Raw genomic sequence first — 12892 nt, forward strand, 5'->3', positions numbered from 1 at the left:
TATAGCAGGGGTATTCAATTAAATGTCAACGAGGGCCAGTTTTTCAAATTCCTCCCAGTAAAGGGACGAAATGTACATATGTGTTATGTTTGCTGACTGTCAATGAAAAAAATATGTGACACTTCATTGAAGTGGAGGGTCTGGGGGTGCTCCCCCAGAAAGTTTTGCATTTCTTAGATGTAACTTCCTGCATTTAAACGTTCAGTTTCAGCACGATAACAGAACCCATACTTTTATCTCTAAATTCCGAAAAACAATTCTGTATTTCAAAGGGCTTGTGGGGGGCCAGAACCTTGCTGTCCAAGGGCCGCATCTGGCCCCAGGGCCGCCATTTGAATAGCCCTGCTATATAGTAAGTAACACCTTGCTGTGTTCCCCGTGCTGCACAGATTCTGCCATTAAAATGCCTTAGCTTTGACCATACTTGATGATTTTGGCCTTGCTGTGTGTGGGTGTTCAAAGTCTATGCCTGTGGCTTGCTGGGCGTACTTGTCAGCTAACTAATTTGCCTTGACACCTACATAGTAGGCCTATATGGGCTGAACAAGTAGTATTCAAATGAGTGCCAAGCTTCTGTTCCAGCTTCACTTAAAGGAGAAAACGGTTTTTTTTTTGTTTTGTTTTTTTTGTTTTTTTTACATTGGGCCCTTGATTTCACACCATAACACCATGTTCAATCCAGTTAGTTGTTAGTAATTCCCCATTATATCATAATATCTTGCCTTGACTGTCTCAGATTTACCATTTCTAGTTTCAAGTTACAGAACTATGGGCAGAGGTCATCACTGCTTTAGTTGGCCTATCAGATTGCCCTTACCAGACACAAAATTTGCTGCATAGACACATTATTTATTCTTTTTTTAACATACATAATCTTCAGCTTTGGGATGGCATGCCACTCCAACCCTGAACGCATAAACTTGGCAGACAATCGGATAAAGTAGGCCCTAAGGTTAGGTTGGGTGTCTCAAAGTTTGGTATGTCTCCTCCTTGATATGCCTCCACTCTGTCCTAAGGAGCGACGGTCAGGTTGCCAAATACCATTAAAAAAAGGGGCACTACACGTCACATTGAAATACCGCAACGGGTTACACAGACTCTTCTGTGAAGCCTCGTCAAACTCACCAAGTCTGCCAGTGCGTATTCTCCCTCCGCTCCGTCCCGTCGCCTCAATTATTCGGACATTCTTGAAGCCATTTTTGATCAGTTTCAGAGCTGCACCGATCCCAGATATACCACAGCCAACTATCACAATTTTAGCTTCTAAATTCGGAAGCGGAGTCATGGTGACAAAAGATAGCGTTAAAAGAAGTTTGCGGGTGACAAGACCGCCTGAGTAGACAAATACCTCGACTTGTTCAGTCGGGTGACAGAGTTACGCCTTCGGTAAATGCACTTTGTCCCTCCGGGGAAGATGAAAGTAAACTATTTAGCGTATTTGGCTGTCACATGCCAGCTGTGTGTCTGTTGTGTTGTGTTCTTCCGGGAATGATGGTCACGTGGTGACATTTGGGTCTGTGCACCCTGGTGGCCTAAAATGTAATTACAACATATCTAGAAATTCTAAGCTTCCTTTGACACCGCCTAGCAAACTTCCACAAGCAAATTCTTTCTTGCTGGTCTGTAGCTTACAATCACAATTTCTTACCACACACATATTTTATATGGAATAATAAGGATATCACTTACAAGAACAAAACTTTGTTTTACCAGCCTTGGCTGGACAAGAATATCATCTTAGTTTCACAGCTAGGCTATTTGATGAGAGTGTATTAGGCCTATTCACATATAGAGACTTTATGGATGTTTTCTTTTCCTGTAGGCCTTCCACCTAAAGAATATGCAATAGTATTTTATGCAATCCCATCTGGTATCAGGTTTCTTCTTGACACCTGTCCTAAAGGTCTATGTCAGTCTCCAATTCTTTTCTCATTATTGATGGGGATCTTTTTTTTTATCAGCAATGAGTTTTCCAACAAAAAATAAGATCTATCCTGTTGAAACATAGTAATTCCACCCCTGCTTGTGTTAGTTACTGGAATAATCACTTTGAAAATATTGATTGGTTAAGATGACCACAAATAAAGTGGCTGTCTCTCTCAAAATTATACATAGATGTTGTAACGATAGGTTGTCAATATTCTCCCCAATATCTCCTGATTGCTCCTTCTGTCTTTCTCCCCCTGAAACTGTGGAACATTTATTTTGGAGGTGTAACCACTCAAAAGTTTTCTGGATCTTTTTTGCTGACTTTATAAATTAACTCATCGACAAGGACTTTACTTTTAAGAAAGACTTAAAGATATTATTTGTCATCCATTGATCACTCTATTTGTCCTAAAGCGATTTATACTCGTTTAAAATGTGCTATTTTCAACATTTGTAACCACCTCTGGTAGGCCTATGGTCCTGTACATGTTATATGTTTGTGTGTATTTATTAATCTACAATATCTACATATATTCCTTCTACATTTATGGATGTATAGTTGTGATTTGTATATTTGATTCATATTGCATTTGTATCAGATTCTTCTTTCAATAAATAGGCCTAAATTTTTTTTAAAACCCTAGTGGCCTAAATGAGGAATTGGAACTTAAAGGTAGGCCTACACTGTAATTGTCATATTAAAGGTACACTGTGTAAGATTGTGGCCAAGGTAGATATTGCAACTATGCTGTTCATTGAAACTGTGCTGTCTACAGCCAAATTTGATCTTTTCATGACTCTTTACAAAATAATAAACTACTGTAACATTTGTGAATAGGCGGCATGAATTCTGGAAATTCAAGTCTAAAAATCTTACACAGTGCACCTTTAATTACATTAATTGGGTCAGTTCTGTTTGATTTAATCAGGGCTCTAAATTAACTTTTCATCATCAGCCAAAATGGCTGATAGATGTCAATCTCTCCCTAATGGATCAAAATGGCTAACAAGTTGTTTTTTTTAGCCAGGCCGTACCCTCCTAGTGACAACACCTTCAGTCTAGTCAGGTCAAGAGCAATGCACTTTCTGAGCACCCGAAAAATCGGGAACTCCTCCCACTTTGTCGGGAAGCAAACAACCATTAGCAAGGGAGGCGGGTCAACCATGCTGTTTGGGAAATGTTAATAGTTACCGTATGCTCTTGGTCAGACCAAGTCTCGAAGAGGTTTGAAAGTCGATGATAATCAGGTCTAGGTCCAGGCTAGGTCTTTTCTACCAGTCACTCAAAGTTTACCAGCATTTTGCCGGTTGGCTGGTGTTAACTTAAAGCCCTGGATGTAATGATGTATGAATGGACTTTTTATGGATTTTGTATCGCATATGATGTTTCTTAATTTAACTACTGTCATTTTCTCTGTGATTACATGTACAGTATATGCTTCCCACAACATAGGCTGCGTGGCAATTAGCTGACACCATGACTGATCTTTAAAAATAAATAAATAAATAAATAAATCTCTCTGCCTACATCCTCTGTCAGACGCTGAAGAAGGCTTGGGCCGAAATGTCTGTCATTCTAACCCACTAAAACAAAATATAAGAATCACACTCACACAGAGCGCTGCTTTTCTACAAATAAAGGCCTGTGCACCGTCCTGTAATCTGAGAGAATCTTCCACCTATGAACTCACTGGTTCCTACAGAGAAAGTGTAATATATGATTGATATACGGTATGACCACTCCCATTGTCTCTTATTGTTCCCTCAAAAATGTGCAGTTCCATCTATATGGCGACTGCGAGTAAGTGATGATTGGGAAACCGGAATGGAGTCAATAGCCCCGTTAATACTGCGGGCCATTGCCCTAGGAACTTAAGCCCAGGAATTTGCCCAGGTACACTATGCAGGAAATGGCCAAAAAAGTCTATGCTGCTCATTGAAACTGGGCTGCCTATTGGGTCATTTCACGTGAAATCAGACACTTTGGGACCCGATCGACACTGATTTCAAACATACTTGGTGTGCCTTTTTAGTAGCAAGGTAGCACCCCAGAACTGCATTTGTGTGAATCTGACACAAATATTAAGGGAGAAACAGACTAGCAAAGGTTTACATATGAGGGTAGGACACTATACATTCAGCCTTGATTATATCAGTCAGTGTAGGCCAAAAAGATCAGTCACGAAAAAAGTCACAAAAATATGTCTGTGGTGTTGTTTGAAAGTGCTTTTCTGGCTCTACAAATGACACAATCAGCTTGGAATACAACAACCCTCAGAATATGAATTACGATAAATGGAACAATTAAAAATTGAATGTCATAAAAAAGTATATTTTAAAATGTCCAGTTCCTTGTCTAAACCTAGCCTGCAATGTCATGAACAACACCTGAAATGCTGGTGTTTGGTACTTTCTTCATTTCAGAGATAATGGGACTCATCATACAGATCACCTAGTAATAATATGGTAATACCATAGTAATATCACATGACAGCATGTCTATCGGAATATGCAACAAAAAAGAAAAAAAAGAAAAATAGTCTAACTTCTACTGTGTCCATTGACAATGGGCAGAAGCTGTGTAGTTTCTGAGTACCCGACATAGAGGCCCACGAGGGTGCAGGGCCCACCAGGAAAATACCTGCTATGCCAGATGGCCAGTCCAGCCATGTCCCTGACACTCCTCTATTACTACTTCATTACAATTCATTTCAATCTGTATGTCCCATTATCTCTTAAATGAATGAAGAACCACACACACCATTTTCAGGTGTTATTCATGACCTTACAGGCTACGTTTAGACAAGAAACCAGATTTTTTAAAATATAAAGTTTTTTGATATTCAATTTTTCATATAATCATGATTCATATTCTGAAGGTTGTTGTATTCCATGCAAAGGTGTAGGTTTGGCTCGAAAAGTGGTGGGGACATTTCAATCGCAAATTGACAAGCTAGGTTTATCTGGAAAGTGGTATGGACATGTCCCCACCGTCCCCCCCTAAAATTACGCCCATGATTCCATGCAATTTGTGTAATTTGTAGAGCCAGAAAATAGCTTTCAAACAACACAACAGACATCCCTTTGTGACTTACACGGACTGATATAATCAAGGCTGAATGTATAGTGTCCGACCCTCGTATGTAAACCTTTGCTAGTCTGTTTCTCCCTTACTATTGGTGTCAGATTCACACAAATGCAGTTCTGGGGTGCTACCTTGCTACTAAAAAGGCACACCAAATATGATTGAAATCTGTGTCGGTCGGGTCCCAAAGTGTCTGATTTCACGTGAAATGACCCTATTATCAAATTTGTCTTTTCATGAATATTTACTAAATAATAAACCAACATTAATTATTATAACCAAAGTACAGTAAGTTTTGCAGCTAAGAATATCTATTTCTGGAAATTCAAAATGGCGGACCATGGAGAAGATCCCCTTTTCCATGTATGAAAAGTGCAATTTTCCCAGTGAATACTTTGGTGGTGGTAAGTATTCATGAAAAAGGTAACATTCGTAAATGGGTAGCATGAATTCTGGAAATAAAATACAAAAAATATTACATGGTGCACCTTTAAGCCTGGGCTACATGCTAATATATTTTACTCCAATTTCCAGTCATAACCTCATCAAAACAATTGTCCTGTTATGGACTACGGTAACCACTCTGATGAAATGCCTGACTGACCACGTCAGCTTGAAAAAACAAGTCTGGTTTGACTAATTGTAGCAGCGTTGCCCTTTTCCATGCTCGAGGTGAGGGAGGAGTAAGAAATATTGCATCTAACTTGTGACATTTTCAAGAAAAATGAGCAATTGATACATATGTGTTTGCACAGCTTTGTTAAAACAGGGCTACATTGTTGAAAAACAAATTGCATTTTTATACACATGGCATTAACACAAAAAATGTTGGCCTTTCTACACTAAATTTGAATCATATTTTGCTAATCGGCCCAAATGAATTGAATTTCCAATAGATGTTTCATGCATCCATTCAAAGAGTGATCACACGATCATACCTCAATCTGAATATTTAGATCAATACGGGACAACGGAGGTACGTGTCAAAGTGCTGTCTATGTCAGCAGACAACATGGCATCATCCAAAGTATTTGGATAACACGCCGACTTGAACAGTCAATCGCGTGTGTGCACTACGACTTTGCATGTTAACTTTTCCTCCAAAAGCCCTCTGACAGGTTAGGATTAGGTATCGTTTTGATCTGGGAACAATTTTCCCTGCTTGTTTCGCTGTTCTTGGCAAAATTAAAGTGACAGAAATGTTGCTTTACTAACAGTTTAGGATAAGCGATGGTTTTGGTCAGGGAACAGCACAATATTGTCGTATTTAGCAACAGAAATTCATAGAGGGCAATAGAAATTCCCAGCGGCGGTGGGAAAACTAACTTGCCTCATGCAAGTCCGGTCACGCGACAAAAATGCTTTTCTGCAGTGTTGTAGAGCTCGACTTAACATGCAAAGTCAGTGCACCACAACGCGAAATGCATTAGCATGAAATAATTACACCTTGGCATAATGTCAGTCTGCTGCAGGACACAAAAGATCAATTGAATCGAAGCTAATTGGCTATACAAAACTATCAAAAAGATTTTTTTCCCACTCTATTGCCTATCAAACGACTATGCAAGACTTCACAAAGCAGTTGGGGTAGAACAAACGCTCAAACAGAATATCACAATATACCAGATATCATGAAAACTGCAAGTTTTTAATAATAGTAAGTTAGAGAGAATGAAGAAAAGGACAGTTAAGATGTGCAGAAGTAAGACAAAGACTGATCCCATAGCCCCTTCAGATCAGCCTTGCCACTCACTATGAAGTCCCATCGCACTGGCTTTTTGGCTGCCGTTCTAATGCAGTTTAGAGTCGACGGCATACTTGTTAGCAAACATCATGCTCCACCCTAACTGTGATCTGTCCATAGAAGAAGGTGGCCTGCCTCTCCTGTGTGGCAGCGGGACAAGGACGTATGTCCCCCCCATGTGGCTGGGAGGGCACCTGCAGGCAGTTGAGCCTCCTGATGGACCCTGCATGCTGGCAGCCATGCCACAGTGAACAGGAGGAGGAGGAGGAGGAGGAGGAGGAGGAGGCAGCAGGCTGCACAGGTGGCCCATGGGTACACTCCCTGGAATTCTCTACAGACAAGGAAATCCCATGGGTGCAATCCCTGGAATTAACCATAGAGGAGGGCATTCCATGGGTACTGTCCCTGGAATTCTCCACAGAGGAGGGTATTCCATGGGCACACTGCTTGCCGTTCTCCATGGACGAAGGCATTCCGTGGTCACAGCTTCTAGAGTCGCCTATACACGAGGGCATCCCATGGGTACAGTGCCTAGAATTATCCATGGAGGAGGGCATTCCGTGGGCACACTCCCTACACGTCTCCATAGACGGGGGTACAAGGTTGGCAGACTGATTGCAACTCTCCGTTGACAAGGGCAATGTATGGGTAGCACACTCCCAGCAGTTCTCCACAGATGAGGGCATCCCAGGTCCGTGGTAGTTCTCCAACGACGGGCTCAGCGTGAACACGGAGGAGTACACAGTAGTACCCTCCGGTGACTGGCCACCTCTGGTGCCGTCTCCCTCTGGGGAGAAGTGACTCGGCACCTCCCCAGGTCCCACCTGCCTCTGGCCCCCCATCACCACTCGCCTGCTCTGCCCCTCCCCGCCTCGCTCCCCTTCCCCTTGGTCCACGGCCGCTGCCATGCCCAGGAGCCCCCCCAGCCTAGCCCGTACACGACCCCGCAGGCTCCTGAGTGCCCCCTGAAAGCGGCGGCTGAGCAGCGCGTACAGCAGCGGGTTGATGTCGGAGTTGAGTAGCAGCAGCCAATAGGAGAAGGTGACGGCGGAGGGCGGGACTAAGCTCTTCTCTGAGGAGGCGGAGGAGCCCGATAGGGCCTTCTCGGCGGCCTGCACCATAGCAACGCAGATGTAAGGAGTCCAGCACAGGAAGAAGGCGGTAATGACCAGGAAGAGGCGCACAATGCCGTGCGATTGGCTCGGGGGAGGCTGGGGGGCGGGACCATGGGGCTGTGAGCCGACCCTGGGACTGTTGCTATGGAGCTGGTCGATGGAAGAGTCCAGTCGTCCTGAGCCGAATCCAGACTCGGAACTGGAGCCACTGCTGGAGGATGCGTCCGTAGCGCTGGACTCAGAACAGGAGAAAATACCTGGATACTCAGGTAGAGGAGACCCACCCGATCCACCTGAAGCATTTCCAGCGACAGGGGCCTCAGACAAACTCAGGTGATATATGCAGCCAGAGGGAGATGGGGCGTTCTGGGCTAGGCAGTCACTGGGGTTCTGACCCCTGTCACTGTGGGGATTCTGGATCACAGAGGGCTGTTGCTTCAGACCCACATGGCTGGAACCCACACTGGGGTGGAGATTGTGGCCCATGTTCACCTTTTGGCTCTGACCCATGTTGCTGTGTGGGTTCTGGCCAACCCTGGTCTCTGGGTTCTGGTCCATATTGTTCTGACGACCCCGAAGCACTTTGGTGTGACGGTTGTTGGTCATGCTGGCCTTTTGGCTCTTACTCTTTCTGCTGTGTGAGTTCTGACAGAGCCTGGTTTCCGGGATCTGACCCACATGACTGTGGCAGTTGTAGGTCACAATAACAGAGGTGTTGTGGTGGTTGTGGTGCTCACTAGCGTGTAGGTCCTGACCCATACTGCTGTGTCGGTGTCGCTGATGTGCTGCAGTGGTGTTGTGGTTCTGACTGAAGGCGCTGGTGTTAGGTGAGGGCTCCACACTGATATGTATGTTGTCACTTACATTGGTGTTGGGTTTCTGACCCAGACTGCTGTTCTGTGTGTGGTTCTGACCCATGTGATTGTGGTGGTTCTGAGCTACACTGCTGGTATTGGGCAGGGAGCCCACACTGCTGGTACTGGGCAGGTTCCACACAGTGCCTGTGCTAGGCCGGGGCCCCACATGGCCAGGGCCTCCCCTCCTGTTGCGGTGGATGTGGCCCTCCAGCGAATGTATGCGGCGGGCGTGACTGCGGGCCACACGCACGATCTTGACGTAGCAGAAGAGGATGACGACGCCGGGCAGCAGGAAGGAGAGTGTCGCCATGGTGACGGCGTAGCTGGCGCTGCTGGACCACTTCACGACACAGGTGAACATGGGAGCCACGTAGTCCACCGCGCCCCAGCCGAGCAGCGGAGGGCAGCTGGTGAGAGCCGCCTGGAATAAACAAACAAAAAAAAACACATGATCAGATATAGAGCCGCTTAAAATAAAACACATGATCAACCAGAGAGTCCCTTGCACCCCTTTAAGGAGTATGGGTTTTGACTAATCAAAGTGTAGACACTTGTAAAACAAAGGAGATACGCACGCCGCGCATCTAAATTAACAATCCGGTGCAACCAGAGCAGGACTAAATAATAAGTACAAAGGAAAAAGAATCTGGTGCTTCACGGATGTCTATTTTTTGTTATTTATTTTTTTCAGTGCAGTAAGACTAATGTTTCGACATGCGTCTTCAGAGTTTGAAAAAATAAATAACAAAAAATAGACATCCGTGTGGCACCAGATTCTTTTTCCTTTACAAAGTGTAGACACCTTTGGTATTAATAATAGCCAGCTGTGGTTCTACACTAATTTTACTGCATGTCCAGAATCCCCTGCCACCCCCCAATGAGCCCAATGGACCCCATGCATATAAGACCGATTGCTCCTGTTGAACTATACATTGCTGGATGTTAAGGATATCACGTGAAAGATGAGAATCTACGCTTTTCACCGATATACGACACTTGCCTGTCCACTGAAGCATGGGCCAGACAATCGATCGTGAATTCATGATAACAGGTCCCATCAGGTTCATTCTGATGGGTAGAAGTCCATGCTGTTATTTTGACTTGAAATTGTAGCTGAGATGGCAATGCAACAAATGTTATAAACCTACCATTGGAAAGGCCAGAAAAGATCATTCGAATGGTTCTGGGCATTCTGTAATACCTATGGTGACACCTATTCCTTTTAAATGTGTGAAACAGGTTGGTTAGATTTCACTCTTCTGTCCATTTTAGCCAATTTGATGGGTAAAAATACCTTTTTTCGTGTCTGCATATTCAATGTTTACCTTTGTACAACTTCAAGGTATTCAATGGATATCTACAACTTGAACTGCAAAAATGTTCTGGAAAAATGAGGGTGACCCCAAACTTTTGAACGGTAGTGTATATGTAGGTCATGAAACTCCCAGAGACAGTGAGGTTAGAGCATAGGAAATCGTTGGTACTCCTCAAACTACAGCATGCGTGATCATCCAAAATGCACAATCAGCCATAATCCACAACCATGTACTGTATATCTTTCATTCAGCAAACTTTATTAGTTTGAATTTACGCAAAAGGAAACTTATGAAACATAGGCTTCTTAGAGATTCCTCTTCAACCTGAACTGATGTCGTTCCTTGGATCACACACACACGCATGCACACACGCACGCACGCACACACACACACACACACACACACACACACACACACACACACACACACACACACACACACACACACACACACACACATCTGACAAATGGTTCCAGAGTGTGCTGGAGTATTGAAATGCGTCTGCCATTTGCACTCAACTCACTCACAGATCCGGTTTTACCAATAAGCAGACTATGCAGTTACCTAGGGCCCCACCAAATTTGTACATGGTAGGGGCCCCCCCAACAATCAGTCCCACCATGGTAAATACCAAGAAAAGTAATTCATAAGGGCCCCATGTCTATATTGCCTAGGGCCCCCAAAGGGATAGAACCACTGTTCCTCCTCACCCACCTGTGTCCAGATCCACAACACCACGGTGCCGGTCCGCCAGGCGGTGCAGCGCGAGCTGTAGCGCAGGCAGTCCACAATGGAGTGGTACCGGTCCAGAGCGATGGCCGCCAGGGTCAGAACCGAGGCTGTGCAATACACAGACGAGGTGTAGCCCACATACTGGCACAGGTCCTGTGGAGCACAGCACAACTACATTCATTAATGGAATCATGTAGGTTTAGGTAGGCTAGGCAGGAAATGATTATCAAATTAAATTGAATTAGCACCATCAGGTAATTACTACAGTAGGCCTATATTTCAGCAAATCCCTTTGAGACTTGACATTATTTGTGAAGCTGTGAATTGAGCATGAGGGAATACACACACACAGGCCCAACGAGAGAGATGTGCAAGCAGATCTCGTCCCGGGCCAGCCTGTTTGTTTGTTTGTTTGTTTGTTTTTTTCTTAGGGACCGACCCACTTGTCAATCTTCAATACAGAGACAGTGGACTGAGTCAAGCAGAGTATACGACAACAGCTTGTAGGCATGAGGGGCAAAGTTATCAGCCAAAAATGCCCATGTGTTTTTGAATGTTTGAATGTTTTTGAAATTGTTCATTTTCAAATGGTTAATTGACTCCTGTTCGTGTAGGCTATTCATGTTTGCGATATGTAGGCCTAATTTAATTATAATTAATACATTTTGCACGCACGCACGCACGCGCACACTCACACACACACACACACACACACACACACACACACACACACACACACACACTCACACACACAGAGTGTTTTTGTTGTTTTTTAATGTGATCTACTTAACAGTGCAATCCACCCAGGCGTTGTTCATGATGGAGACGGCGATGAAAGGCATGACTCCTATTCCCACCAGGAAATCACTGATGGCCAAGTTAATGATGAGAATGGACGCCACACTGTGAAACGTCTTCGTAGCCGCAACAATTAAGATCACAAGCATGTTACCTGTACGGTGAAAAAAGGAAAGACAAACAATATGCAACAACGCATCTCCGCCTCCTTCCCGATTAAGGCAAGGCAAGGCAAGGCCATTTATTTCTGAAGTGCGTACAAATAATTTCAATTGAAGCAATTCCATGTGCTTTACAAAGAGATAAAAAAACATGCAAAACAGAAAGAAGACAAAAGGCATAATAGCAATTGGCGCGCAAGGCGCGCAGTAAAGAGAAAGGCAGATAAAAACAAGACAAATAAAAAAATCACTGCTCTAAATCAGCAAAAAAATGTAAGTGACACGAATGAGATGTTTAATTATTATTATTATTTTAAATAAGGGACAGTCCCGACACAACACAGTGGACCAGTCTGGTCACTGGCGGCTGGCTCACCTGTTACTGCGCCGACGCACATCACCACCATCAGTACCTCCAGAGTGAGCTTGACTCTCGGGCTGAAGTTCAGTCGCTGCGCTGTGAGGTTTTTAAGGACTCGCAACTCGCTCATCACAGGATCACTGGGGTCGATCCAGCGGTGTTCAGATGGATCCATATGACAACGGACGCACTCGCACGCCTTTCTCAAGTACTCAGGGAGGCAGTTTAAATTGTCTTTAACATTTTAAATAAGCGTAGGCCTATCCTTAACGGAGATCCTCGCTACCCACTAACTTCAACGATGTTTCGTCCTAACAGCACGATTTATCGGGTGTTTGTATTAAGTGTCCATATGCTGATTCTTAAATTCATGATCTGTGCCTAATTTCTGTAGTTTCCACATGCCCCGTCCGCGCACCTCCCCTAATCTTTATTCTGCATTCTGCGGGGCAGTGGCACATGCGCTCGTCAAAGGGCGTGGCGCCCTCTGATAAGGTGCTTGAAATCACCTGGTTTAAATAAAAATATGTAGGGCCTACTGTACACTACTGAGTTGGACATTTTACCCTTTTAGTTATTAGCCTATTATCATGGTCAAAACTGCACATTTAGACTTCAATCACTACGCTATTTTGCATCAACAGTAAATTCCAAACACAATTGATGGATATAATAATGAAATTTATAGCCTAATGAATCGACTGCTGAAGTTAAATAAATAATCTGCATATCTGTTTAATCTGTTCACCAGTTTACAATGAGCATACAAATGACAAAGAAAGGGGAAGTTGTTT

At 43.9% G+C, this 12892-nt stretch overlaps 1 protein-coding gene across 2 annotated transcripts in view; it reads right to left on the reverse strand.

Moving 5' to 3' along the window:
- Window positions 1-1472, reverse strand: part of LOC134440757 (peroxisomal N(1)-acetyl-spermine/spermidine oxidase-like) — a 14041-nt gene extending 12569 nt beyond the window's left edge. For both annotated transcript variants that reach the window (XM_063190868.1, XM_063190867.1), the window contains exon 1: window positions 1126-1472. In XM_063190868.1, coding sequence (XP_063046938.1) covers window positions 1126-1285 — 160 coding nt within the window. In that variant the 5' untranslated portion in view covers window positions 1286-1472. The remainder of the gene's footprint in view (window positions 1-1125) is intronic.
- Between the last annotated feature and the right edge of the window lie 11420 nt (window positions 1473-12892).

This window comes from Engraulis encrasicolus, chromosome 24, assembly GCF_034702125.1.
Source record: "Engraulis encrasicolus isolate BLACKSEA-1 chromosome 24, IST_EnEncr_1.0, whole genome shotgun sequence".
Lineage (NCBI taxonomy): Eukaryota > Metazoa > Chordata > Actinopteri > Clupeiformes > Engraulidae > Engraulis > Engraulis encrasicolus.